This window comes from Rattus norvegicus, chromosome 1 (genome assembly GCF_021556685.1).
Source record: "Rattus norvegicus strain SHRSP/BbbUtx chromosome 1, alternate assembly SHRSP_T2T, whole genome shotgun sequence".
NCBI lineage: Eukaryota > Metazoa > Chordata > Mammalia > Rodentia > Muridae > Rattus > Rattus norvegicus.
In genome coordinates, this window is record NC_141534.1 from 194,202,501 (window position 1) to 194,228,657 (window position 26,157).

General features: G+C 44.6%; 2 protein-coding genes and 1 pseudogene across 8 annotated transcripts in view; 1 reads left to right on the plus strand and 2 right to left on the minus strand.

Annotated features, from left to right (window-relative positions):
* Sgf29 (SAGA complex associated factor 29) overlaps nucleotides 1–21,424 on the plus strand; it is a 33,485-nt gene extending 12,061 nt beyond the window's left edge. For 2 of the 6 annotated variants that reach the window (XR_015686248.1, XR_015686254.1), the window contains exons 2-10: nucleotides 10,358–10,454; nucleotides 12,574–12,649; nucleotides 13,589–13,661; nucleotides 19,265–19,329; nucleotides 20,169–20,298; nucleotides 20,365–20,511; nucleotides 20,648–20,735; nucleotides 20,818–20,980; nucleotides 21,215–21,424. Coding sequence is in view for 4 of the 6 variants with exons in the window: in NM_001398753.1 (NP_001385682.1) it covers nucleotides 10,380–10,454; nucleotides 12,574–12,649; nucleotides 13,589–13,661; nucleotides 19,265–19,329; nucleotides 20,169–20,298; nucleotides 20,365–20,511; nucleotides 20,700–20,735; nucleotides 20,818–20,980; nucleotides 21,215–21,331 (882 nt within the window). In the remaining 2 variants the exon portion in view is untranslated. Of the gene's footprint in view, nucleotides 1–10,357; nucleotides 10,455–12,573; nucleotides 12,650–13,588; nucleotides 13,662–16,407; nucleotides 18,456–19,264; nucleotides 19,330–20,168; nucleotides 20,299–20,364; nucleotides 20,512–20,647; nucleotides 20,736–20,817; nucleotides 20,981–21,214 lie in introns of those variants that run through there. The other 4 variants (NM_001398753.1, NM_001398754.1, NM_001398755.1 and 1 more) reach the window with 2 other exon arrangements.
* On the minus strand, nucleotides 4,144–5,592 carry Dppa3l3 (developmental pluripotency associated 3 like 3; annotated as a pseudogene). The gene has a single exon (XR_015652579.1). The product of XR_015652579.1 is annotated as a developmental pluripotency associated 3 like 3 (transcript).
* A 91-nt stretch (nucleotides 21,425–21,515) lies between the features above and the next one.
* On the minus strand, nucleotides 21,516–25,051 carry Sult1a1 (sulfotransferase family 1A member 1). The gene is made up of 8 exons (NM_031834.2): nucleotides 24,986–25,051; nucleotides 24,134–24,273; nucleotides 23,923–24,048; nucleotides 23,744–23,841; nucleotides 22,864–22,990; nucleotides 22,680–22,774; nucleotides 22,006–22,186; nucleotides 21,516–21,902 (listed from the first exon to the last, which is right to left on the minus strand). The coding sequence occupies exons 2-8, from the start codon at nucleotides 24,267–24,269 to the stop codon at nucleotides 21,790–21,792; spliced, it is 876 nt and encodes a 291-aa protein (NP_114022.1). The 5' UTR covers nucleotides 24,270–24,273; nucleotides 24,986–25,051; the 3' UTR covers nucleotides 21,516–21,789.
* Nucleotides 25,052–26,157: the final 1,106 nt, after the last annotated feature.

The following is a 26,157-nucleotide window of genomic DNA, read 5'->3' on the forward strand; positions in this document are numbered from 1 at the left end:
TTAATGACAAGGTTTTTTTTTTTTTTTTAATGACAAGGTTTTATTAGAGCCCTGAACTCGCAGTCATCTTGCTTGATCCTTTATGTACTGAGATTGCAAGTTTATGTTCTATACTTAGTTTGGCTCTTGAATGTTTCCATAAAAGTCCATATCTGGTTTTCAGTGTTTCGGGAGGGGGTGGAGCCATTAGGAAGTAGGGCCTATAATGTGCGTTATATCGGTCAGTTGTCATGAACTGTTCAAGTTTACTGAGAGGCTGGCTCTAGAATTGGGGACCCTCCATTTCAGACTCAAGCATGTTTGTCTTATTGTCCTCTAAGTTCCCTTGTCTGGAAATGTGTCTTCTTGGTGTTTTGAGAATGAATACATTTGATGACGTTTTGCTGTCTGCTGCTTCTACCTGCTATTTATTCTTTTATTTTTTCTTGCTACATACTTCATAAGTAAACTTCATTTAAACCTGAAAGTATGGTTGACAAAAGTCATCTCCAGACTGTATAGAACAGGGCTAGTGAAGTAAATTAGTTCATTCAGGAAGAAAGAACCAAGGCACAGTTGAAAAGAGTATTTGGGGGGCTGGAGAGATGCTCAGCAGTTAAGAGCACTGACTGCTCTTCCAGAGGTCCTGAGTTCAATTCCCAGCAACCACATGGTGGCTCACAACCATCTGTAATGGGATCTGATGCCCTCTTCTGGTGTGTCTGAAGACAGCTACAGTGTATTCATATAAATATAATAAATAAATACATCTTTAAAGAAAAAAGAAAAGAGTATTTGGACCTCAGTTCGGTCTACCTTATCTGTTTCCTGAATGACATGGAGTGAGCAGACCTCCTGTGTCATATGTCCCCCACCATGATATATTGTGTATCACAAGCACAGAGCAACACAGTCAGGGACTGAAATTCTGAAGTTGGATCAAAATAAACTTTTCTGCCTTTTAAGTTAATTATATTGAGTAGTTTTTCCACAGTGATGGAAAGCTGTATATATTTCAGAAATTTTATTTTTCTATCTTTTTTTTGGTCAGTTTTATTCAGATAGCAATCTAAATCCATTCTTCTGTATTTAGATTTTCAGTCCCTTGTTGCCAGATATTTGATCATACTGTGAACCCCAAGATCCTGTTTTTACTCAAAAAATCTGTTTCCGTTTGTGTGGCTCAGCCCTTAGCACATTAGGTGGAAAACAGACTTGCCTTTAGTACACACTTTTAATCCCAAACAATGAAAGTAAAGTTAGTTTGTAGAAGGAAGCACCCATGTTTGAAAGTGATGTCTTAATTGAGCAGCAGAAAAAGTGATGGATCAGAGAATGAGTCAAAGATAGGATATACCCGGGGGTTGGGGATTTAGCTCAGTGGTAGAGCGCTTGCCTAGGAAGCTCAAGGCCCTGGGTTCAGTCCCCAGCTCCGAAAAAAAGAACCAAAAAAAAAAAAAAAAAAAAAAAGATAGGATATACCCAACTCTCATGAGAAGAAAATGAAAAGGGAAGCTACTTAAGACAGCAGAGCATGGCGGGGGGGCCGGGGGAGGTAGGCATTATTCCTGGGAGAGTTTTATAGAGGTAGAGCCAGAAGATTAGAAAAGATTACTAGAGTTAGTTTGAGGTCAAGCAAAGCAATTCAGTGAGAAATTTGAGAGAAGCCAGATTGAGTCAGTCAGCTTGGAGAGGAGTTTGAGCCAGAACAGCTGAGTTGAAGCAGCCAGCCAGAGTTTGGAAAGAACTAGGAAGGGTGAGCTTATTCAGCAGTAAGTCTCAGAACAGTGTAGGCCTAGATTAGAGAATACGAAGGCTGGAAGCTTAGCAGTTGGAGGCAGTAAGCCTTGGAGTCAGCAGTTACATCAGGAGAATAAAAGTTAATTTTACAGTCCCTAGCATCACTTATTTTCTCCTCGTTGAGTTAGCATTGCATTCTTTGTTGAAAATCAGCTGTGGATATGAAGATTAATTTTATTTTACTTTTATTTATTTATTTTATTTTATTTTATTATTATTTTTTTTTTTTTTTGTTCTTTTTTTCGGAGCTGGGGACCAAACCCAGGGCCTTGCGCTTCCTAGGCAAGCGCTCTACCACTGAGCCAAATCCCCAACCCCTATTTTACTTTTATTTATGTTATGTGCATGGCTGTCTTGTCTGCAGGTATGTTCATCATATGTGTGCATGGTGCTCAAGGAGGTCAGAGAGAGGTCATGGGATCGCCATGTGGGTGCTGAGGATTGACTTAGGGTTCCCTGCAAGAACAGCCAGTGCTCTTTTTTTTTTTTTTTTCTTTCTATTTTTCGGAGCTGGGGACCGAACCCAGGGCCTTGTGTTTGCTAGGCAAGCGCTCTACCACTGAGCTAAATCCCCAACCCCCAGCCAGTGCTCTTAACTGCTGAGCCATCTTCCCAGCCCCAACATCAATTTTTGGTCTAGATGTTTTACCCTGGTGCTGCCATGCCATCTCGATGGCCCTTGTGGCAGGGGTGCCGGTAAGGCAGCCCCTAGGGCATGAGTTAGGGAGAGCAAAACCTGACCCAGAACCTGACTGCCATGAAGTGATGGAGATGCCGTTTGAGTACATGGGGTTTTTTGGTGGTTGTTGTTTTGTTTTGTTTTTTGTTTTTGTTGACTTGACACATGCTACAGTCATCTGAGAGTGAAACTTAATTGAGAAAATGCCTCTGTATTTTCTCCGGCCCCCTAAGTTGCTTTTGATGAGTGTATTTTTATCACAGCAATAGAAACTCTAACTAAGATAGATTGGTATTAGAAGTAGAATATTGCTGTAACAGACCCTAACCATGTTCTCTTGGGGAGGATTGTGGGAAGACTTTGGAACTTGGAACTTGGAACAGGAGAAGCCATTGGGTACTTAGAGCTTAATGGGCTGTTCTGTGGAGCTTGGAAAGGTGCTGGAGAAATGCGGATGATACTTGTAAAGTTTGAGAGCACCTCAAAGATGTTCAGGACAGTGTGTGCAATACATTTGAGTTAAGAATCTATGGTGTCTGGTCAGCTGGAGCTGAAGATTCAGCTGTGATTAATAAGACCACTAAAGTAAAACTTTTGCTTTACTGGTACAATCAGTGCTGGTTAGCTAAGGGTTGACAGATGAGCAGTGACTAATAAGAGACTGGCATCAGAAACTGATCCAGAGAGAGCCAAGGCTGCATCTCAAACTGGCAGCCAAATTTGATCACATGTAAGAATCTCCCTCATGGGGTTGGGGATTTAGCTCAGTGGTAGAGCGCTTGCCTAGGAAGCACAAGGCCCTGGGTTCGGTCCCCAGCTCCGAAAAAAAAGAACCAAAAAAAAAAAAAAAAAAGAATCTCCCTCATGTTACAGGCTTTGGTGGCATGAGAGCTTTAGGGTTGAAGGATCATGGAGAGCAGCCGAGGCTCCGCACCATGTGGCGGGGCAGAGGTACAGCCCAGTTACCACAGAGACACCAGCATATTTGGAGGTGCCAGGATCATGGATAATTGCCTAAGACAGGAGGCTGGCCTGACTTTGTAGGACAAGCTCCATGATCTGTTTGGCAGGACTGGAGAAACAGAGCTGTAAGGGAAAATGAGGACACAGCTGTTCCAAGATATGATTGGAGAGAAGGGTTTCATTGCAGATCTGAGGAAGAGGACAGCCAGAGAGGCATCTGGAAGGGTCCAGATTGAACTGGGTCATGAGAGGAGAGAGGGCTAAGAGGACCAAAAGAGCCTGTGACCAAATTATCAGGGTTATAGAGAAAACAGATGCTTGGGAAAGAGAAGGGGGAGCCCCTGAGCTGGAGAGATTTAAAGTAGGGGGCAGGATGAGAAGTGGCTGGGGCAGGATGAGAAGTGCTGAGGAGCCAAAGGCACTCAGTGAACCTAGAGGCCAAGGATACATTTTGACATGCTAATAGGCATTTTAGTCATTTGTCCTGCATTTCTTTAGGACAGGCCAAGCTGCCTGGGTCATTGTGAGTCCCAGATAATTCTCTTGAAATAAAATGTTTTTTAAAGAGAGGAGGGGAAGGTTGGGGAGGGTGGTCTGAAGTTAAGAGACTTTGGAGTATTAAGACATTGGATATTTTAGAGAAAATTTTGAACTTTTAAGAAGACTGACCTTTTAAAGTGTTTGAATTTTTAAAGACCAGGATACATCAGGGTGTAGGGACACATGACCCTGTCTCGCCCCCCCCCCCCAAAATTATAATTTTTTTAAAAAGACTGTGGGAGCTGGGTGGTGGTATAGGCCTTTAATCCTAGCACCCAGGAGGCAGAAGCAGGCAGATCTCTGAGTTTGAGACCAGCCTGATCTATAGCATGATTTCCAGGACAATCAAGGCTACACAGTGAAGCCTATCTTAGAAAAAAAAAGATTGTAGTTTTAGTTTGCGATGTATTTTATATTGAGGTGCTGACATTAATATGAAATCTTTGTGAGTGGGCAAGAAAATAAAGACTAAAGCTGAATACTGATGCCACTTGTGTGTCAGATTGACAAGGGGTTTTGGAATTTTTTTATTTTTTTATTTTTTTTTAGGAATATATCAACCAATTGTTTATTACACAGCATGAACAAACACAAAAATCAAGCCTTTTCCAGATCTTGCTGACAAGCCTATGGTGTCAAAACTCGGAAACGAGAGGCAGGACCAGGAGTTAAAAGACCAGCGAGGCCTCATGGAGACCTTGTCTCAAGCAGAAATAAACAGGGTTGGTAGCACACACGAACTCTGAACATCACGAGTGTGCACATACCCACACATGCACCTGTAAAAACAAATCCCCCATCTCCAATGTCTCGTTCTAATCTGTTCTTGTATTTATTAAAGATAACAAATTTGCCTTTATTACAAATTTCTCTGCAAACTAGAAAATCTGAAAGATCTATTCCAATTACCTTCTAAATCAAACTACCAGGCTTTGACTCATGCTCAATTCTTGGGTAAATTTGTCATTCGCATGAATCCAAATGTCACACATCCTATATAATTTAAAGGTTAACAAGTAGAAGAGATGTCCCTAGCACCAAGAAAAGTTTAATCTTAACAGAAAACAGCTTTCACATCTGCTGTGTGGCACCTTTAACGGCAAGGACGGCGTACAATTCGAACTGCCCTAATTCTTCTGGTTCTGCCCGATTTTAGCATTCTCAGACGGATCCCATCTCTGATAATGGCAGAAAGTGCAGAGACATCTAAATGGCTCATCTCTGTTCTCATTTCCTTCAAGCTGTCTTTGTCTCTGCTCAATCCGAACAAATCTTCTCATCCTTGCTACAGGTTCTTTCAGCACCGACGACAACAATGTGTGGACCCTTCTCTTGGGAAAGGCGCTTTGAACTTCCCTCATGATTCTTTCACTTCTGTTCTCCACAGGCTGGTTCTGAACCCGGTGACGAAGGCTGTGATGACGATGATATTTTGGCCACTTGGCACTGGGGTTCAGGGTTAGCTTTTTCATGACCTTTACTAGTGTTTCTGGTTGTAGGGTTTCTGAATCATTGGGGTGAGTCCTCTCCACCTTTCCTCTGAGATCTATCATCTGAGTTTCTGGATACACAACTGGGTCAACTTTCTGTGATGGCTCGTCCATGGCGGTGGGCAGAAGCCTCAAAAGCCAGCTCCGAACAAAATTGCTAGCTAATCTTTGGAAAGACCTAGACTTTGGCCCCAACTAGCAGACTGAAGTGCTGGAATTTTTTTTTTTTTTTTTTTTTTTTTTTTTTTTTTTTTGTAATCAACTTGAAAACACAATTGAGAAAATGCTTCCATAAGGTTAAATCCTTGTGCCACCATGCCTGGACCTAAGCTTTTCATGGCCACTATTCCTCGAGGTCTGGATCAGAAGCTTGTGTATTTCATTTCCGGATTGTCGTTCACTCCAGATTAAAAGTCCAAATGAAAGCAATAGCCATGTAATAATGCCTAGATATAACTCTTCCTTGTTCAGCAGCAAATGCATAAGCAATAAGCTTAGCTGGGTGGGATCTTCCAAAGCTACTCTGCTCTTTTTCTTCTTGGACATAGGATTCAGCAACATTCTACTTCTTGATGCCCCTTTATTCTTTGAACCATACATTTTTACTTTTCCTTTCGTAGCTTCTTCCTTTTCATCAAAAGATTCTTCATAAGAGTGAAATTTGGGGTTAGAGAGATGGTTCAGTGGTTAATAGCACTGACTGCTCTTCCAGAGGTCCTGAATTCAATTCCTAGCAACCACATGGTAGCTCATAACCATCTGTAATAGGATCTGATGCCCTCTTTTGGTGTGTCTGAAGAAGACAGCAACAGTACTCAACATACATAAAATAAAAATAAATCAACATACATAAAATAAAAATAATTTTTAAAAAAAAAAGGTGAAATTTAACCACACAACAGAATTTATGCCAGGCTTGTTTGAGACTTTTGTCAAAGCAATTAATCTAAATCTCTTCACCTTAGCCTCAGGTAGACTCTCTGGACAATGGCAAAAAGCAGCCACATTCTTCATCAAAATATTACAAGAACGGTCTCTCAGCCACATACTAAAATTCTTCTCTGAAACTTCTAGAGCCAGGCTTCCACAGTTCAAACCACCTTCAGCAACAAAGTCTTCTATATTCCTACGATGATAGCCCTTTAAGCCCCACTTAAAGCATTTCACTGAATTCCAAATCTAAAGTCTCCAAATCTATATTCTTCCAAATAAAAGCATGGTCAGACCTACCTATCACAGCAATATCCCAGTCCCTGGTACCAACCTCTGTCTTAGTTAGGGTTTCCATTGTTGTGAAGAGACACCATGACCAAAGAAACACTTTTTTTTTTTTTAATATTTATTTTATGTCTATGAGTACACTGTTGCTGTCTTCAGACACACCAGAAGAGGGCATCAGATCTCATTACAAATGGCTGTGAGCCACTACGTAGTTGCTGGGAATTGAACTCAGGACCTCTGGAAGAGCAGCCAGTGCTCTTAACCGCCGAGCCATTTTCTCCAGTCCCAAAGAAACACTTATAAAGGACAATGTTTTTTTTGGTTTTTTTTAAAGGTTTATTTATTTTATGTATATGAGTACACTGTAGCTGTCTTCAGATACACCAGAAGAGGGCATCAGATCTTACTATAGATGGTTGTGAACCACCATGTGGTTGCTGGGGATTGAACTCAGGACCTCTGGAAGAGCAGTCAGTGCTCTTAACCCCTTAGCCATCTCTCCAGTTCTAAAGGACAATGTTTAATCGGGGCTGGCTCACAGGTTCAGAGGTTCAGTCCATTATCATTGAGACAGGAGCGTGGCAGCATCCAGGCAGGTGTGGGGCTGAAGGAGCTGAAAGTTCTACCTCTTGATCCAAAGGCAGACCAAAAAAAAGACTGGCTTACGGGCTTACCATAAGCAGCTAAGAGGAAGGTCTCAAAGCCCACCCTACAGTGGCATGTTCTCCAACAAGGCCACATCTCCTAATAGTGCCACTCCCCGGGCCATGCATATTCAAGTCGCCACACCCACTGAGCCATCTCTCCAACCTGCTCCAGACCATCTCCCCTGCTTTTACCTAAGCTCATTAGGCAGCAATATGCCTCTTATTGTTTGAGCTCAGCATCCTGTTTTTCAAAAGGCTGCTTGTCATCACAGTGGTTTGTTCCACAACTCTCCCAGTTTCTTTGTAAAAACACCAATGCCTAGAGAGATGCTCTTCTGTACATATCGCATGTGCAGAAGAAGGGTGCCAGATCCCTTTCCATGTGGAACCTTGTCATTGTCTTTATCCCACGTAGTCGTCTGCCTCTGAGCTCTTCTCAGAGAATGCTGAGAAGCTGATTGGAGCAGTAGGATGCTTCTGGTTATGTTGCAGTGGACGACTTTGTGCAAAGAATGTACATGAAGGCATTTGCCCCTTGCCTCCTTAGGCTCTCAGTTGTGCATCTTTCTGTTGTCAGTGTGGTGTCACATTAGAGCCTTTTTCTCCCCTTTTTCCCTTGTCACAGTGCTAGATATTGAATGCAGGACCTGTGTACACAAGGCAAACACTCTACCACTGAGCCACACCTCAGTGTTTGTTCTGTTTCCTTTTTTGAAGTAAGGTTGCCAGTATCCATTTTCCTGAGGAAGGCATTGAAGAGGTATGGAGTCAGCTGTGGGACCAAAGCCACTTTGTCTTTGGCAATTCTTCAGTCCTTAACCCTTTGCTATTTCATGGCAAAAGCTGCTCACTTTTGTCAATTCTTCTGTCCTTAACTCTGTGGTTTAGTGACCAAAAGCTGTTGATTCCTGACAATAAACTCCTGCTGCTATCAGCAGGGAATCTGACTCTAGGGCCCCTCATTGGCCAGGTGAGAAGCTTGGAGTTTGTTAACTCTTTGTGAGCCAGTAAAAGAGAAAAGGTCATGCACACACACACACACACACACACACACACACACACACACACACATTTTTACCAGACACATCTACCTGTCTCAACAATTCCACAAGTGTTCATGCATATTTATATACATGCACATATACCCACACATGTATATATTGTACGTATATAGAGACAAATGCATAAATATATACATTTGGTTGATGAGCCCCAAATGCCACACTTTATCTCTTCTCTCTGGCAATTTATACCTTCTTAGACAAAAGTTCTTTATAAAACTACCTCATAGGTAAAATGTTATACAGAATGGGAGTTACAGAAGGATGTTGATAGTGTGGGGTTTTTTTTTTTTTTTGTTTTGTTTTTCTTTTTCTTTTCTTTTTTTTTTTTTTTTTTTTGGAGCTGGGGACCGAACCCAGGGCCTTGCGCTTGCTAGGCAAGTGCTTTACCACTGAGCTAAATCCCCAACCCCGATAGTATGTTTGAAAGCAGTGTTTCATTCTATGAGCTCATTATAAGTTCAAAACAACAGGTTCATGGCCTTGCTTTATCATAGTGCACATCTGTGGCTTCGTCCTTGGACCTGACCTAGAATGACTGTTTGTCCTTGGTCACAAATTTGTCCCCAACCTTTTTTTCTTAGTGTGATTGTGAAAGCTCATTGTATTCCTTATTATTCAGCCTTTACTTACTATTCTATGAGGAGGGGGAGGCACATTCTATTCTTGATTCTTTATTATATCTTTCTGGCAAAACAACTAAGAACATCTTAAACTTTCTTCCCAAAATTATTTTAATCAAATCAGGAATTCTATAAAGTCATTAATTCATCTAAACAGCATTAATTTATGAAAGTTCATCTTCATGCTGATCTGGAGGAATTTTGCCCAATAGAGTAGGCTGTTGCCCAGGAATCACTCGGCTATGTAATAATGGCAGGAAAAGCATAGCAGCAGCAAAACAATCCTGGAATGAACTCCCTAAGGACCCCGCATTCTCAAAGCTCACCCATTGCAGACATGCAAAAAAGTGGGCTGTCTCCAGAAATCTCACTTGCTTGCCAAAGTCTTTCTTAGATGACTTCTGACCTACGCTTTCATTATGTAGTTTAGTTCTGGCCTGGAACTTGGAATGTTTCCTTCAGCCACCTGAGTAGGTAGAATTGTGGGTATCTACCCCATGCCTGGCTCCAGAGCAACCCTACTAAGAAGCAGGGTGGTATGCAAGATTCCAGCAGCCCTCTCCCCCAGTTCCCTATTCCAGTCAGCCTTTTTTTTTTTTTTTTTTTTTTTTGAGTTGCCAGGCGCACACTTTTTTTTTTTTTTAAGATTTATTTATTTATTATATATAAGTACACTGTAGCTGTCTTCAGACACACCAGAAGAGGGCATCGGATCCCATTACAGATGGTTGTGAGCCACCATGTGGTTGCTGGGAATTGAACTCATGACCTCTGGAAGAGCAGTCGGTGCTCTTAACCACTGAGCCATCTCTCCAGCCCTGTCAGTCAGTCTTTATTTTAAATGTATCTTCACCTAGTCATAACTTTCTCTTTTTATCTTTTATTGTTGTTTTTATTTTTCTAATTATGTTTTGTTAAATAACATTTTATTTTCCTCATAATACTACCATATTTACCTTGCCATGAGCGTGTGTGTGTGTGATTTCTCTTTCTTCTCTAGTAAGAAAATAATGTTCCTTTGACTTGGAAAGCATCTTCATATAAAGTCTTATTTAAAGTACAGTGTGGTGGTCCTTGGCTATTATTCTGACTACTCTGAAAGCTAAGACAAAAGCTCTCAAGGTCAAAGCCACTGTGGTATGTGCCCACCTTCCCTCTGCATGCGTTTGTTTCTTATAAGGACACAGTCACTCCACATCAAGGTTTTATTCTAAGCTAGCTTGCATCTGCAAAGGCTCTATTTCCAGAGAGGTCATTCACATGTGTCAAGGATTAGGACTTTACATGTCATCTATACAGTTCAACCCATAGCAGGCAATGACAGCTTTCCCATCCTTCTTCCCTCTCTGACCAGATGCCCTTCACAGGCCTATCCCATGGCCCTTGTGTCTGCTGACTCTCGAATTGCAGAGCTTCTCACAGAGCTCCATCAGCTGATCAAGCAAACCCAGGTAAGAGCAGAGTTTGGGCTGTGGTACTAGGCTGTATGGAGGTGGGGTTATGTTCAAAGAGACCTCAAGTACATGAGCAAAGAAGCTGTGAAGGCGGTGGAAGGAGGGATTCTTGTGTCTGACTGCCATTCCTGTTGGGTTTTCTGTCAAGTACAAGATTTCAGGGTTCTTTTTGTTTAACAGTTGTTTGAAAGACAGACCTATTGAAAACATTTAGTGATTTTTAGTAATTAGTTGTACAACTGCAACCATGATTAGTTTTAGACCACACATATTAGCTATCACTCCTCTCCTTCCTCTATTTCCAAACTCCAAGTAAGCATGGATGCTCTTACTAGGTGACACAATATGAAGATTTAGAGTTAACTTCCAGCATCTAGTCAAATGGCAAAGCACTTTAGAATGGGATTTAGACAACCCAGACTTGCATCTTAACCCTGTGCTGCCTAAATTAATTACCCTGGCCCATGTCCACATATATTATATTTGAAGTGCAGTTCAGTTGGAAATAAAGCTGCCCTTGTGCTCTCGCAGGACTGTGGTTTTGCCAGCTGCAGATAGTTTCTGTAGTTGTGTGACATTTGTAATTTGGGGACTTTTCAGAAGTCATGTAAATGCTAGAGCCCCAAGAGGCAGGGCAGTTTGCCTCCCTTAAGCAGTGGAACACAGAGAAGAAACAATAAGATATCCCGACTTTGAAGATCTAACTTGCCTTAAGGAACTCAACAACCCCTAATCAGCAGAAGCTAGTGTTAATGATAACATTGCTCCCTTTTGACTCCTGACTTTATTCAGTGATCTCTTTCCTCTCCCCTCTATCTTTTTTTTCTCCTACCTAGTGTTAGAGGGTTGAAAGGGTGGAAGAAAAGGGGTGGAGAAAGAGTGAAAAAAGGACCCACAAAGTAGCAAAAGACTGGCTACAGCATGTCTTGTTTCACAATGCATAGGCCATCTTCTGTTTCTTCTTCGCAAAGCCTTTTTCTGTTCTGTTTACTCTGCTACTCATGTTGTGCATGTATACCAATGGGCTTGGTGTGCTTCATACCCAAAAATGTACAGTGCCGCATTCCAGTAGTAAATGGATAATCACGTGCACCTGTAATTTGTCCTGCGTGACTACCAGGGAATTGGATCTGCTTAGTGCACTAATCTTTTTTTTTTTTTCAGACTTATTTTTATTTTATGATTATGGGTGAGTGCCTACATGTTCTCTGTGTGCATACCTGGTGCCTCCAGCGGACAGAAGAGATAATCAGATCCAGAACCTTTGTCCTCTGAAATGGCAGCCAGTGCACTTAACTGTTAAGCCATCTCTCCATTTCCTATATTTTAAAATAGCTTTTTTTCATTCACAAATAAAGAGTGGTGTATGTTTGTGCCTGTAGCATACTGTGACATGTTGGGCATGTCACTGCTCTGTTTTCTTCATTATTACCAAGGATTTGCCAAGCATTTGCTCATTGAAATATGTGTGTGTGTGTGTGTGTGTGTGTGTGTGTGTGTGTGTGTGTGTGTGTGTGTGTGTATGCACATGCGCACAAGCGCGCTTTGTTTTGAGACAGTGTCTCTCTATGTAGGCCTGGCTAGCCTGGAACTTGCTATGTAGACCAGGCTGGCCTAGAATTTGTAGACCTATCTGCTTCTCCCTCCCAGGTGCTAGACTGAAAGGCATGTATCATACCTTACACACTGGTTGTTCTGCTGGATCACATGGTCTAATGAGCCAATAGGGAGCAAGTCCCAGAAAGTCCTTTTCAGATAATACCCTTTGTAGTAAGTGTACCCTGAAAAATAAGAGTGATGAAATACTGGCACTTTTTTACTAAGTGAAAGATCACAGTAGGTTACATATACTTCATTCTAACTGTGTGGCAATTCTAGAAAGGACAAAACTAGAGAAGTAAAAAGATATTGCCAGAGCCTTGGGAGCATGGGATGGGATACGAGGATAGCAGGGGTGTGGAGGATGCTTAGGGAGGTAGGACTCTTGCATATAGGACTGTGGAGATAGGGACAGATCCCTCAGGACAGTGTAACCCAGAGGGAACCTTAATGTAAACAGGGGGCTTTTGTTAGTGTAAAAGGTCTACCTCATGGCCTCTTGACCTCCTCCTTACAGGAAGAGCGATCGAGAAGTGAGCACAACTTGGTGAACATTCAGAAAACCCACGAGCGAATGCAGACAGAGAACAAGAGTAAGTAATTCAGGGCAGGAGAGAAAGGAGGTGGGAAGGAGCTGCAACTAGGAACAGGAACTTACTGTGTCTCAAAAGCAGTTTTTGCTGTATTGCATATTCCAAAGTTGTTCTTTAGGGTCATTATTCCTTTGGCTGAATGACCTGAAATGACAGGGACTGATGACAGACTGCTCTGCACCAAAGGACCTAGAGTCCCTCAGCTCAGGACTAGAAAGGCAGTCTTGTATGGCAGAGAACTTACCTTACAGCAGAGCTCCTCTATGGCCTGTGCATATGCCCCAAGACAGGCCATCGCCCTGAGCCTGCTGCTCTCTAAGTTAAATTAGCTTTGGACAATGCATACTTCTTCTCAGTAACTGTCATGACATGTCCATGACATGTATGGACAGGTAACAGGTTAGAACGCGCTTTTCAAGAATGATGATGGTGTGTTTACCATATGGAAATGTGATCATGTCGAACAGGAAGCCCCTTTTAGATGTATGTTGGGGTGGTTGTATATACGCATATGTATGCATATGGGTATATGTGCAAAGGCCAACCTTGTGTTTGTTCCTCAGACACCATTCACCTTTTTTCGTTATTTGTTTGTTTGTAGACACAGTACACTATGTAGCCCTGGCTGTCCTAGATCTTATTGTATGCCAGACTGGCCTTCAACTTTTAAAGTTATAGATATCTACTGTGATTTTAATAACAAATGCATCTGGCATGCCTGACTTTTTTTTTTTACTTGAGCTATAGAGCTGGTTCCTGGTACTTGCAAGTGAGGCAAGTTCTGTCCATACTAAGCCATCTTACTAACCTGGAAGCGTGTTTAAACTTCCAGATGCCTGGAATCCAGGCCCTGGCCTCTTCAAGCTGACCCTGGTGTCCTGGAATCAAGGCACATACTGCCACCTCCTCTTGTTCATGCTCCTTGTCCTTGTTTTACAGTTTCTCCTTATTACCGGACAAAGCTCCGAGGGCTCTACACAACCGCCAAGGCCGATGCGGAGGCGGAGTGCAAGTAAGTGTCACTCACGGGGTGCTGCTCTCTCCGTCCCTGTTGCCCGGGCTGGGCCACATATGCTCGGGGACCATGGCCTCAACTTACCTTCTGTCTGTGAAGAGGGTCCCACTCAGCCTTTTCCATTGCTTGAACCTTCCCAAGCTCTTGTTTCATTACCCAGCCTTCCCCTTTAGCTTATTGTTTTATAGATGGCAGTAAAGCTTGTCCTGTCCCCACAACTTCCTAGTCATGTGACCTGACAGTCAGTCAGTTGAATCTCTGTTGCCTTGTCATTACAAACTGGTTAACAACTCTATCAGACTGTGAACATACAGTGGGATTATGGCGAGAATGCCAGATTCTACAAACTGTTCCGGCCCTCCCCTCCTATGAGGTACAGACTATTGCAGCCTGTAATGGAAACAAGGACCACTAGGTGACACTGCTGTGCTCCGGTACCATTCCAAATACTTCAGTTTATTTTATTTTTTTATACTGAGTCATACCATGTAGCCTTGGCCTGGAACTAACCATGTAGATCAGGCTGGCCTCCAACTTACAGAGATTAGCCTCCTTTTGCCTCCCTAGTACTGGGATTGAAGATATGCACCACCATGCCTGGTCTAAATACTTCATATATTTATTTATGTCACTTGATCCTCAAAGCACTCCTTTTTGTAGTTTATAGTGTTGTCCCAATTTACTGTCAAGGAATTATAAAATCTGTCAAAACCCATACAACTTGGAAGCCTGGCTTCTAAGGTAGAAAGTCCACAGAACTCTGCCAGGTGCTGAATAGGGCCTCTCTACTGCACACTTATTTTAAATGAACACATCTCACAGAATTCTGACAAGTTACAGTTAATGTGGCATTATATGTAGCCAATTCTCTTTACCTTTTTTTTTTTTTTTTTTTTTTTTTTAAGACAGGGTTTCTCTGTGTAAACCTGGCAATCCTGGAATCACTCTGTAGACCAGGCTGGATTAAAGGCCTGCACCACCACTGCCAGGCTTTCTTTTTTTTTTTTTTTGGAGCTGGGGACCGAACCCAGGGCTTTCTAGGCAAGCGCTCTACCACTGAGCTAAATCTCCAACCCCCAGGCTTTCTATTTTTTAGAGCAGGTTGTAGCCAGAAAATTAATTTTAAGCCTTCCTAATAAGTGTTAGCCTGATGTTTTTAGTGATTCCTGCATTTTGAGGGCCATAAGGATGCCCTACGTGGCTTAGGAAGAAGGGTAGTTCACAAGAGCCTGATGTACCACAAGCCTCACTTTAGAGGCCTCTGGGAACCAATAAAGCCTAAAGCTGCAATAAAAAGGGTTGGGGCAGGATTCAAGGCCAGTTAGAGACCAATTCCAAGGTGATGACATGGTAGAAAGGTAGGGAGCAAAGGCTAGCCCAAGAGCAGCAGTTTTTGAGGTTCATTAGGGAGCTAGTTTGCAGACAGGAAGATCTGGATGTCAGAGTTTCTAGTTTGGTTGGAGTGGTCTGACGTGGTTGGGGCACAGAACAGAAGATGGATGGGTTCTACTCCTGCAGAAGAGCACTTGCCTGGGCTAGTGGAGCTTGCATAAGGCAGAGTGCTGCATGTGGGTTGCTTTTTTTTTCTGTTTGTTTGTTTTTTGTTTTGTTTTGTTTTTGTGCGTGTGTGTGTGTGTGTGTGTGTGTGTGTGTGTGTGTGTGTGTGTGTGTTTCCTTTTGTAGTGCTAGGGAGAGGACCCAGCACCTTATGCATACTAAGCAAGCTCTGTACTATTGAGTACACCCCCAGGTCTTCATTTGAGAGTAAAAAGCAAGCCGCCCCTTCCTTCCCTGACTGAGCAGAGTGAAGACTCAGACTGGAGTTTGGTATGGAATGTCTGGCATGACTTACCTAGCATTCAGCACTTAGGCAGTTAGGTACACATGGGCCTACATTGAAATATTTTTCCGAATTCAGGTTTTTAGACTCTTAAATAATATAGTCACCCTATAAACATCCAACCAGACCTTCCCAACCTAGCAGCTGGAAGAGAAAAAGCAAGCCAAAGAGATGAGGCTACCAGGTCCAACCATTCAGGGTACTTGCCAGGTAGGTCAGACAAACCCATGCCACTTGGTGTTAGGTAATCAGTAACATACTGTTTCTTATATATCAGATACATTTTTAAAATTTATTATATATCATATATATTGGAACATGATCCTAAAACTGTAATCATCTCAAAATTAGGACATCAGTTCAGATATGAAACTGTGACCCAGAAAACTTACTCAAGTTTCACTATGAGACAGGTCCTGTCCTAGTGCAGATCTCCATCGCTCAGTGTCTTGTTTCGAGTCTTCTTTGATCTGGAACAGTTTTCAGTCTCTTATTCCTTTGTCACTTGACCTTTTGCAGGTTATAGGCTAGTTATTCTGTGGTAGTCCCTCCTATGGGTGTACTTAGTGCTTCCTGACTTCTAGAATCAGGTTTGAGCTTCTGCTTCGGGTGTGTGTAACACAGTAACAACTTTCTATTAGAAGGCCCAAGATACTATTGTCTCATTGCTTGATGTGGGATCTCCCAGGTTTCTGTTTTCCTTTGTGTAATCACCAAATGTCTTGTGGGGAAATGCTTTGTGGCTGTTTTGAATATCCCATTTCACATAACTTCTAGTTTTAAGTACCCTTTTGTTTTTTCCTGAAGGATTGGGCTGGATTCTTGATGGGTTTTGTTGTTTGTTTTGATGTCATGTAGACTGCAGCTTTGGACTTATGACATAAAACTATGTTCTCCAAACAGTCCCACAGCAACATCAGCCTCCTGATGTTCTTTGGCCTCCTGACTATCATTCTTTGCTTTCTGGAGTGCCAGCACCCACAAGCTTTGCCAAGGGTTTGTGGAAACAGAATAACAGTGACCCACAGTGAAGTTGTTCCTGCTGATCAACTTTGGAGCCTTTTCCATAAGAATTCACAAGATCTGAGATAAAGAAACTTCTGGAGAAGCTGTACGCTGTCTACTGTCTACTGCCAGCCTGGAGCCCCTGTAAATTGGCTTCTGGAAGCCAGGCCACCGGACCACACAGGAGTGGGGACGGCTTCAGTCTTACAGGGAATGAGTCCCTGTGACCTGGCCACACTGAGCTGGGCTAGTCTCTCTAGGCTCCTGGTTCCTCCCTTCCCTCTGTACTTGGAACAGCCCTGGAGTTTCCCTGTGTTGTTTACTCCTTACTGTATTGGAATGCCCAAAAGAAGTAACTTAATGGGAAGAAGGATTTATTTTGGCTTCATGCTTTGAGAGGGTTTTCTAGCGTGGAAGGGAAGGCATGGCAGCAGGAACATGAGACTGATGGTTACATTGTATTCAGGAAGCAGAGCTCAGGCCAGAACCCATAAGGTCTATACCTTACCAGCCCTCTTTCTTTAGCAAGGCCCCACCTCCTAAAGCATCCAGAATCATGCACAAAGCTCTAGCTAAGGACCACCTGCTCAAACACAGAGCCTGTTAGGGAGTGGTATACTCAAATCAGGCATCCCTTCTTGTCATTCAGGTCAGAGCTTTGTCAGGATTTCTGCAGAGTAGGGCGGAGCAGTGGCCTCTCAGTGACCTTCCTTCTCAGTGGTATCTCCACTTTATACAACATTGCTCTTTGTATCTTCTGGTGGTATTCTTTGTTTCTGTTGTTGGTTGATTATTTGAAATAAGATTTCTCTGTTTAGCCTTGACTGTCATGGAACTTGTTTTGTAGACCAGGCTGGCCTGGAACTCAGAGATCCACCTGCTTCTGCCTGCCAAGTGCTGAGACTAAAGATGAGCCACCATGCCTGACTGCTATTTATGCTTTTCCAGTTGAAAATAGGGTTGGGGATAGTGCTCAGTGCCCAGCTTGCAAGTGGCCCTTGTTTCAGTCCCTAGCACTAAAAAGAATATATAGTCATTGGTTAGTTAACATTCTGAGACTCGTCGTTGATGAATCTCAGAGTGTGAATATCACAGGGCATTGACATAAACTTTGATGTATTGACACTGTGGTCTCTTACATAATAAAGACATTCTGTGAATATCAGCTGTGTAAGGTAGCTGCCAGTGTCACAGTTGTTACTATAATCCAGTGGGATTGTATATGACTGTCAGTGTAGAGCATGTAGCATGTTACACTGTAACATTAAGCTGTCTCTTGTAGAAATTTTTAATTCCAATCTGGGGTTTCTACCCTGCCTTTGGCCATTTAGTTCCTGGATAAAAGACACAGACAACCTTTATGTTTACAATTAAGCCTAAACAACACAGGAGCTGGGCAGATATCTATCCTTGATGCTATTAAAATCTACTTTCCTATTGAAAACCCTGAGTTATTACTTACTGTGTTTCATCTGGGATGCTCCTAACTCCAATTGGCCAGCCCTGGGGCCACGTTTTCATGACTCACCTAACCCATGGCAGCTTCTCTCTCCTCACCTTCTCCCCTGGGGGTTCTCTTCAGACCCCCCCAAGCCTGGGAACCCTAAACCCTGCCTATATTTCTTCTGTTCAACTATTGGCTGTCAGAATCTTTATTCACCAATCAGAAATAATTTGGATCACATAACTCACTTAGGTCTCCCTGAGGGCTGCACTTAGCATTATTGTACACAATAAAAGACCAAACCTAGAGCTGGAGAAATGGCTCAGTGGTTAAGAGCACTGACAGCTCTTCCAGAGGTCCTGAGTTCAACTCCCAGCAACCGCATGGTAGCTCACAACCATCTGTAATGAGATCTGATGTCCTCTTCTGTTATTTCTGAAAACAGCTATAGTGCACTTACAATAAATAAATAAATAAATAAATCTTTAAAAAAAAAAAAAAAGACCAAACCTCAATTGCTGGCAGGGGTGTCATGAGGCAGTAAAATTTATTCACCTTCATTTTAATTCTGTGGGGCCACTGTCACAGAATTGTGACATATACAGTCATTGACTGAGCTATTTGGGATAGTACTCACTTCTATTTATGGTCTGTATTTTTTCTTTTAATATTTTTGTGTGATTGATATATGTGTATGTGTGTGTGGTTTTTTTTTTTTTTTTAATGTGGTATCCACATATATTTTTGTAGGTCCCCAGGCATGGGAGTGTCAGTGCACATGGTTGAGTGTGCATGTAGAGGCCAGAGGTCAGCATTGGGTATCTTCCTTGATTTTTTGAGTATCCATCTTGGTTTTTGAAACAGGGTTTCTCATTGAACCTGGAACCCATTGACTTGGCTGCTTGGCTAATGAGCTCCAAGGATCCAGCTGTCTCTGTGGTAACCCAGTGCTGGGATAACAGGAGCACACCATGCTGTCTGGCTCTCCCATGGGTGTTGGGAATCTAACTCAGATCCTCAGGCTTGCACAGCAGATACTGGACTCACTGTGCCATCTCTGTAGACTCTCCTTTGATGTTGGAAGCAAGGCCTCACTCTAGCCCAGGCAGACCTGGGATTCATTATAGCTAACATAGCATCAACTCACAACACAGTTGCTATAGACTCCTAAGTGTTGAGATTACAGGTGTCAGCCACCACACCCACCAGGAGCTGAAGTTTTCATCATAGACTTGGTCTGAGGAGTCCCCACTGCCATGAAGCTCGTGCTGAGTGCCTCACCTGGCATTCTTTTCTCCCTTCCCTGCCTAGCATCCTCCGCAAAGCGCTGGATAAGATAGCTGAGATCAAGTCTCTGTTGGAAGAGAGGCGGATTGGTGAGTGGGAGAAAATGCAGGGCATTTCTTCACCAGGCAAGGTGGGGGCTTGTGGGACAATAGTCATGGCTTCTAGCAAGGGAATATGGGACCTGAATCTGTAGGGTCACCCCTCAGAGCTGTCTGACACGACTCAGAGGCAGAGAGTTTGCCTAGTTCTCTGCCCACCCCTCATACTGCCCTTGCTCACTCAGCCAGGGCTATCCGTCTCTTCCCTTCCTGTCCTGCTTCTCTATGGCATGCTGTGGTGACAGTCTGTCACCCTTTGTATTCCTAGACCAGCTACATATTTGAAACTTACTTAGCCCCCTGCCTTCCAGGTTTCCTCAGGTTCCATTGCCTTGGCCTCCTGACATCTGCCTTGCCCCAGAAGCAATGCTTAGTGTGATCATGGTACCATTGTTGTTTGTTTTCAATTAAAGAGGGTGATGAGCTATGAGTGTGAGGAGGCCAAGGATCCACACTAGATAATTTGTGCAGCTTTTGCTAAAATTACATGCCCTGGTAGAAAGGAGATAAGCGTAGGTATATCATTCAGGAATTTTCATTGGCCCAGCACCTCAGTCAGGGAACAGAATGCAGCCTGAATCCTGGAAGCCCCACTGTGCACTGCTTTAGTTCCTCTCCACGAAGGTGTCCATTGTCCTGGCATCTCACCCATTTAGTAGTTAGACCTGCCAAGCAATTCCTTAGACTCAGCCTTAGACATCTGTTAAGAAGGGACGAGGATAAGTTTGGGGGACTCCTGGTATAAAGGGCTCCAGCTCAAAGCAGTTGCTGGGGTGTGACTGGGTCAGGTACCATACACAGGGCCTCAGGGGTTCACTTGCTTCCCACAGCGGCCAAGATCGCAGGTCTCTACAATGACTCAGAGCCCCCACGGAAGACCATGCGCAGAGGGGTGCTGATGACACTACTGCAGCAGTCTGCCATGACCCTGCCCCTCTGGATCGGGAAGCCTGGTGACAAGTGAGGGCAGGAACTAGCCAGAGAGGGCTGGTGTTGGGGGGCCAGACTAACAGGCTTTCTCTACAGGCCCCCACCCCTCTGTGGAGCCATTCCAGCCTCAGGGGACTATGTGGCCAAACCTGGAGACAAGGTGGCTGCTAGGGTGAAGGCTGTGGAAGGGGATGAGCAGTGGATCCTAGCTGAAGTAGTCAGTTACAGCCATGCTACCAACAAGTGAGTGTGTGCCTGACTGCATTCGTACCACACCCGCTTCTGCAGCACGGGAGGAAAACTTCCAACAGAGGGTGCTGGGTGGTGCTTCCTCAAGCTTCTTCAGCCCCTCTCATCCTCTCTCATCCCCCACTCCCAGGTACAAACTGTGCCTTTTGTTCCAGCACTGTTTCACTTCTGTTTGCCTACAGGTATGAGGTAGACGACATTGATGAAGAAGGCAAAGAGTGAGTGTCCAAGTGGGGAGCAGGGGAGTCACCAAGCTTTTGGGAGAAGCTTCCCTGGTCATGGCCTATATTGTTCCCCCAGGAGACATACCCTGAGCCGACGGCGCATCATCCCACTGCCCCAGTGGAAAGCTAACCCTGAGACAGACCCTGAGGCCTTATTCCAGAAGGAGCAGCTGGTGCTGGCTCTATATCCCCAGACCACCTGCTTCTACCGTGCCCTGATCCACACCCCACCACAGAGGGTAAGGAGCCACCATGGAAGGTCTTTGGGGTAGTTCCCCTTCGTTCTTCAGGATGCTGCCTTCTGCCTTGTTGCTCTTCATCTCCTACACATAGGCTTCCCTGGTAGTACCAGACCCCTTGAGTGCAAGGTAGAGAGGAAAGCCGGAGAGGTGGGGAGGTGTATCTAGGGCTCAGGGCAAGGAGAGGCTGCCCTGGCCTAGAAGCACCTTGACCCTTCCTGTATGTATCCTCAGCCTCAGGATGACTACTCAGTCCTGTTTGAAGACACCTCCTATGCAGATGGCTATTCCCCTCCCCTCAATGTGGCCCAGAGGTACGTGGTGGCTTGTAAGGAGCCCAAGAAAAAGTGAATCGGGCTGGCAGACTTGAATCTGCCCCAGCCAACCTCATGGGAGAAGGCAACAAAGGAGTTCCTATGATCCAATAAATACTCTTCCCTCTCACCATGTCTCCTGGGCCTCACTACGTCAGACCCTCTTGCCCTCCTCCATCAGACACGTGAGATTGATGGCCGCAAGAGGGAGAAGGTCCAGTCATTTCCCAGTGGCATTTATTCTTTCAGGTAAAATATAGTTTATCTTACTATTTTTTGCATGTTTGTACTTTAGGTTCTTTTTAGGTGTTGGGACTGATTGCTTTCCTGACATGCGTTGATAAAACCCTCTGCCTCAGCCACATCCCCAATCCTATTCTCTTAGCTCAGATTTCCTCTAGGCATACAACAAGTAGATTGAACACATCACATTTTACTTGAGATCATGATGGGCTGTGTCAGTTTGCCTTGGTTCCCAGTATAGCCATAATCCACTCATAGTTCACAACGAAACTTGAAGTCACAATCTGTCATTGTCTTAGCATAGTGGGCATCAAAGCGCTCATTCTGGGCTACAGTGAAGGTATTTTTCCAGTCCCCAGTAGTACCTGGAGAGAGAGAGAGAGAGGAAAAGAGAAAGAGAGAGAGACTGACTGACTATAGGTTACAAGGTTACATCCAATCTCCCTTCCTATCTAGGCTACTACCCACCTTTCCTCATGAAGGGAGAAACATTGTGGTCCATAATCTCAGTGGGGATGGTTGTGTAGTTAGTCATGCAGTTCTCTTTCATTTTCTTGAAAGATGTGTGGTGAACAATGGAATCCACAGTCTCCTCGGGTAGAGAGCGCCCCAAAAACTCTAGAATCTTCTTGATCTCCCTTTTGGGGTTCTGGAACAGGAAGAAGATCTCAGTTTGGATGCTTGATGGAATAAGGTTGGAGGGTCACCTGCAAGGAGCAGGTCACTTCTACTAAGGAATTCTCAGAACTGATTCCTTGACTCTGTGCCTCTTACCCTGGGGCAAAATAGGAGGCTTCCCACCCTGCCATCTTGGCATGATCACTGGGTTCCTTCTGGGAGAGGACAGGGACAGACTTTGATCACTGGCGCCCAGACTTGGCACCTCTGGAGCAGGGAGAAGCAAGAGCAGCAAGCCACCCAATCAGTGATGGCACATATGACTAACACCTACTGCAAGCAAGGTAAGGGCTGTGCAGCTCTCCTGCTGAGCTGTGCTGTGGTCCTCAGCAGGAAGTAGGACTGCAAGTGCTGGTCTGCAGTGGGGCTTGGATAGCATGGGGCTCAGAGGGCCAGTATAGGGCCAGGTAAGGTTCCTACCCAGCAGGTATGACACAGAAGCAAGTGGGAGCAGGCAGGCTCACCTCCTTTATGTCTTCATAGAAGAGATAGAGAACAGGGTGAGTGTGTCTCAGCTCCCACCACTCCTTCACGTGCTGGTACCACGACCCATAGGACACTGGGAGAGGACAGGGCGTAGGCACAGGCCTTGTGAGCCACAGCTGTGCCCCTCAGGTCCAGCCTTACTTGCAGCAAACTCATACCCACCTTCCCCATCCATGAAGTTCTCCAAGAAGCTGTCCCAGGTGCCTGGATCAGGGTGCAGCTTGGCCATGTTGTAGAAGTTATAATAGGAGACAACCACATCCTTTGCATTTCGGGCAATGTAGATCACCTGCAGGGGAAGACAGCCCACCCACAGTTCTGTTTCTTCTGCTTTCCTATCACCCTTCACAAGATCAAGTGAGGTGGTGGGACCTTCTAGCATGCGGGAATTCCCAACACTTCCTTTTGGGATAGCAGAAGAGAAAACAAGACTGGCAGTTGAGTTGTTGAGATCTCATGGTATGGGTATCATTGTCCTAAGATTGTACCTTCTCTGATACCAAAGTCCTGGCAATTCCTTGAACTGTTTTATCTGACTCCTTTCTTGGCAGTACATCCACATGCTAAGTCAGAGTCCCATCAGCCTGTCTACGTCCTGTGAACACCTAGACTCAGCATACACTTTCCTTGTTACCTGAGCCCTTCCAGAGTGACAGCCAGTAACCCTCCATATGAGATGAACCAGGGCTTGAGTAGTCCTACAGTTCCCAACAGAACAAACCAAAGCCACGATGACTCCAAAGGTTCCTGCCTCCTCTCACCCCTTCCCCCTTCCATTCCTTCTTTCTTTGTCTTTTTGAGTGAGACACAGTCTTTTTTTTTTTTTTTTTTTTTTTTTTTTTTTGGTTCTTTTTTTTCGGAGCTGGGGACCGAACCCAGGGCCTTGCGCTTCCTAGGTAAGCGCTCTACCACTGAGCTAAATCCCCAGCCCCGAGACACAGTCTTGAACTTGCTGTGCAGCAAATGCTCCCAGTCGTTCTGCCTCTGCTCCCCACATGCCGGAAGGTACTACCATAATGGGATTTTTGTTGTTTGTTTTTACCTTGACCTTCTGATCCAGCAGACTCTGAGGGAGCAAGGACAGGGGCAGATGTGTCTTAAGGAGCCGTGGGGCTGGTGTCTCTTCCAAAGTTTCAAGACCTATGTTGAACAGGGAACTTTGTTAAACTGGGACCTGGTCCTGCCTTTCTCCACTTGTTTTTAGCACCCCCATGCACATACCTGAGGGAACCCCTGGACATTTGAACTCAAGGAAGGGTACCCGGGCATAGATGGGGGCGCGGCCACACTTCTCTAGCTTGCCACCCTGATAGATCATATCCAGGATCTCACTCATCCAGGTAGTACCTGGAAAGGGAGGGACAAGAGGTGAGCAGGGCTTAGAGTCTAGACCTGCTTCCAAAGTGTGTATATGGTGGGAACCAGTGCTCACCAGACTTTGGGTATGTGCTGATCAGCAAGTCATCAGGCCAGGCTGTGAAGTTCTGCAATGGCCCAATTGTCTCTGCAAAGTATTTGATGAGTGGGATACCCTTCACATGCACTAGCGGTGGACGGGAGAACTCCATGTTGCTGCATTAAGAACAGAGTAAAACCCACTAGCAAGTTCACAGTACCGTGTGCTGAATTATTTAAGACTGGGATCCTGAGGCTTTGGCAGAGCCCCCCCCAAGGTGGCAGGTAGATCTGGGAATCAAAGGCAAATCTACCTCCACCAAGTCACTATTGTGCTATTCGTCTGCTCCCCTGTGGAATGTCCCATGTCCCTAGTGCCCAAGCATACATAGTCCAGGCATTAAAGTACTCTGAGGTAGAATCAATACAGTGTTTGATATTTCCCAGTTTATTCTAGCTTGTATGCAAGAAAATGTTGGGCACCAGCTAAGTCTCTGTACTACTTCCTAGAGCAGCTGCCAGCCCATGGCCTCTCGCCATTTTCCCCCCTTGGACTTCTGTTACCTTCAGAAATGCCTCAGCCCATCTAGAACTGATACCTTATTTTGCTCTGAGAAAAATATAATCAATTTAGCTATGCAGCTTGTTGCAGGGTAGGGAGAGACTTTCTATTAAAATAAAAAGGAGTCTAAAACCAGCCAGAAAAGAGAAGGGAGCTCAGACAAGCTACAGTTGCTCTTCTGAGGTCGGGTATGCATGGGGAAAGCAGAGAGGCTAGAGGCCCAGGCAGGGGTCAGGTAGACTAACAAAAGTATAGGGACTAGCTGGCACTTGAACACTGGAACCAGTATCTGGACAGGACAAGGTGGCCACCCACTCTGCCACTCACCTGATCCTGGGGTTCTGAGCCTTGCCTCCGGGTGCTCAGTGATAGGGATCTTTGTGTAGGCGTTGCAATGTGGGGAATGCAGAAATGGTCTTTGAGCTGAAGATTTTGTGTCCCAAGTGGGAGGGTGTGGAAACAGTGCTAGGACTGGCTGTTCTCCAGAAACAAAACGGGGAGGCGGTGGAGTGGGGCGGAGTTGTTACCCCTACTGTGGACTGTGGGTTTAGCCTGTTGAAAACAAAACCAAACAAGGCAGAGGCTGCAAGGGAGGGGGTTTATTTGCTCTGCTTCTGGCTCCTTCCTAACTCCCCTAGACTTAAGGTAGATCAATGGATCTCTTCTAATTAACCCACTCTAGCAGAGGGAGGAAAGTAGCCAGATGGGACAGAGCATTCACACGCCTGTTGGCTCCAAGCCAGTCTTGAAGATCCTTGGGCTTAGATCAGAGAGAGCAGCCACAGCAGTACCTGGAACCTCTCACATCAGGGAAAGTCCAGAGAGATGGGCAGGAGCAAGGTCAGGGAACTGGAGATGCATCACACTTGGGAGGGATGTTCATGGAAATGTGAGTCGAAAGGTCCTGGAAGGTGGCCCACCATTATGGCTGCTAGGCTACCTCATCCAGTACTACACATGACTGGTGAAGATCAGTCAAGGAAACTGTAAATACATATTTCCATATATTATGTCATCTTTTTTCTTGTGGGTGGGCATTTGGATCCAGTGACAAGCCTTAGAGCCATGGGATCTACTATGAAGAGAGGATCAATGGAGAGGGGATCCACTCACAAAATTTGATACCTATGGATCCTCTCAGAACTTGGTACCTATAGAGAAGGCTACTAGCAGAGCATTGCATCTGTGGAGGGATGGTGCCAAGTTGCATCTCAGAACTGTACTGCCTCCAACATTTTGCTCACGGGTTACTGACTGGAAAGTTGCTTTGCTGTCACACCTGCTGCCACTGGAGCAGGGAGGATAGAAGAATAAAGACCCGAAGCGTGTTTGGGGCCAGCAAGAAATCTCAGATGGTAAAGGCTTTGCTGCCAAGCTTCATGATCAAGTTCAGCCCACAGGACTCTTACAGTGAAAGGAGAGAATTGACTGGGGCAGTTTGTCTTCTGACCTCCACATGTACACCATGGTATGAAAGCACATGTGTACAAACATGCACA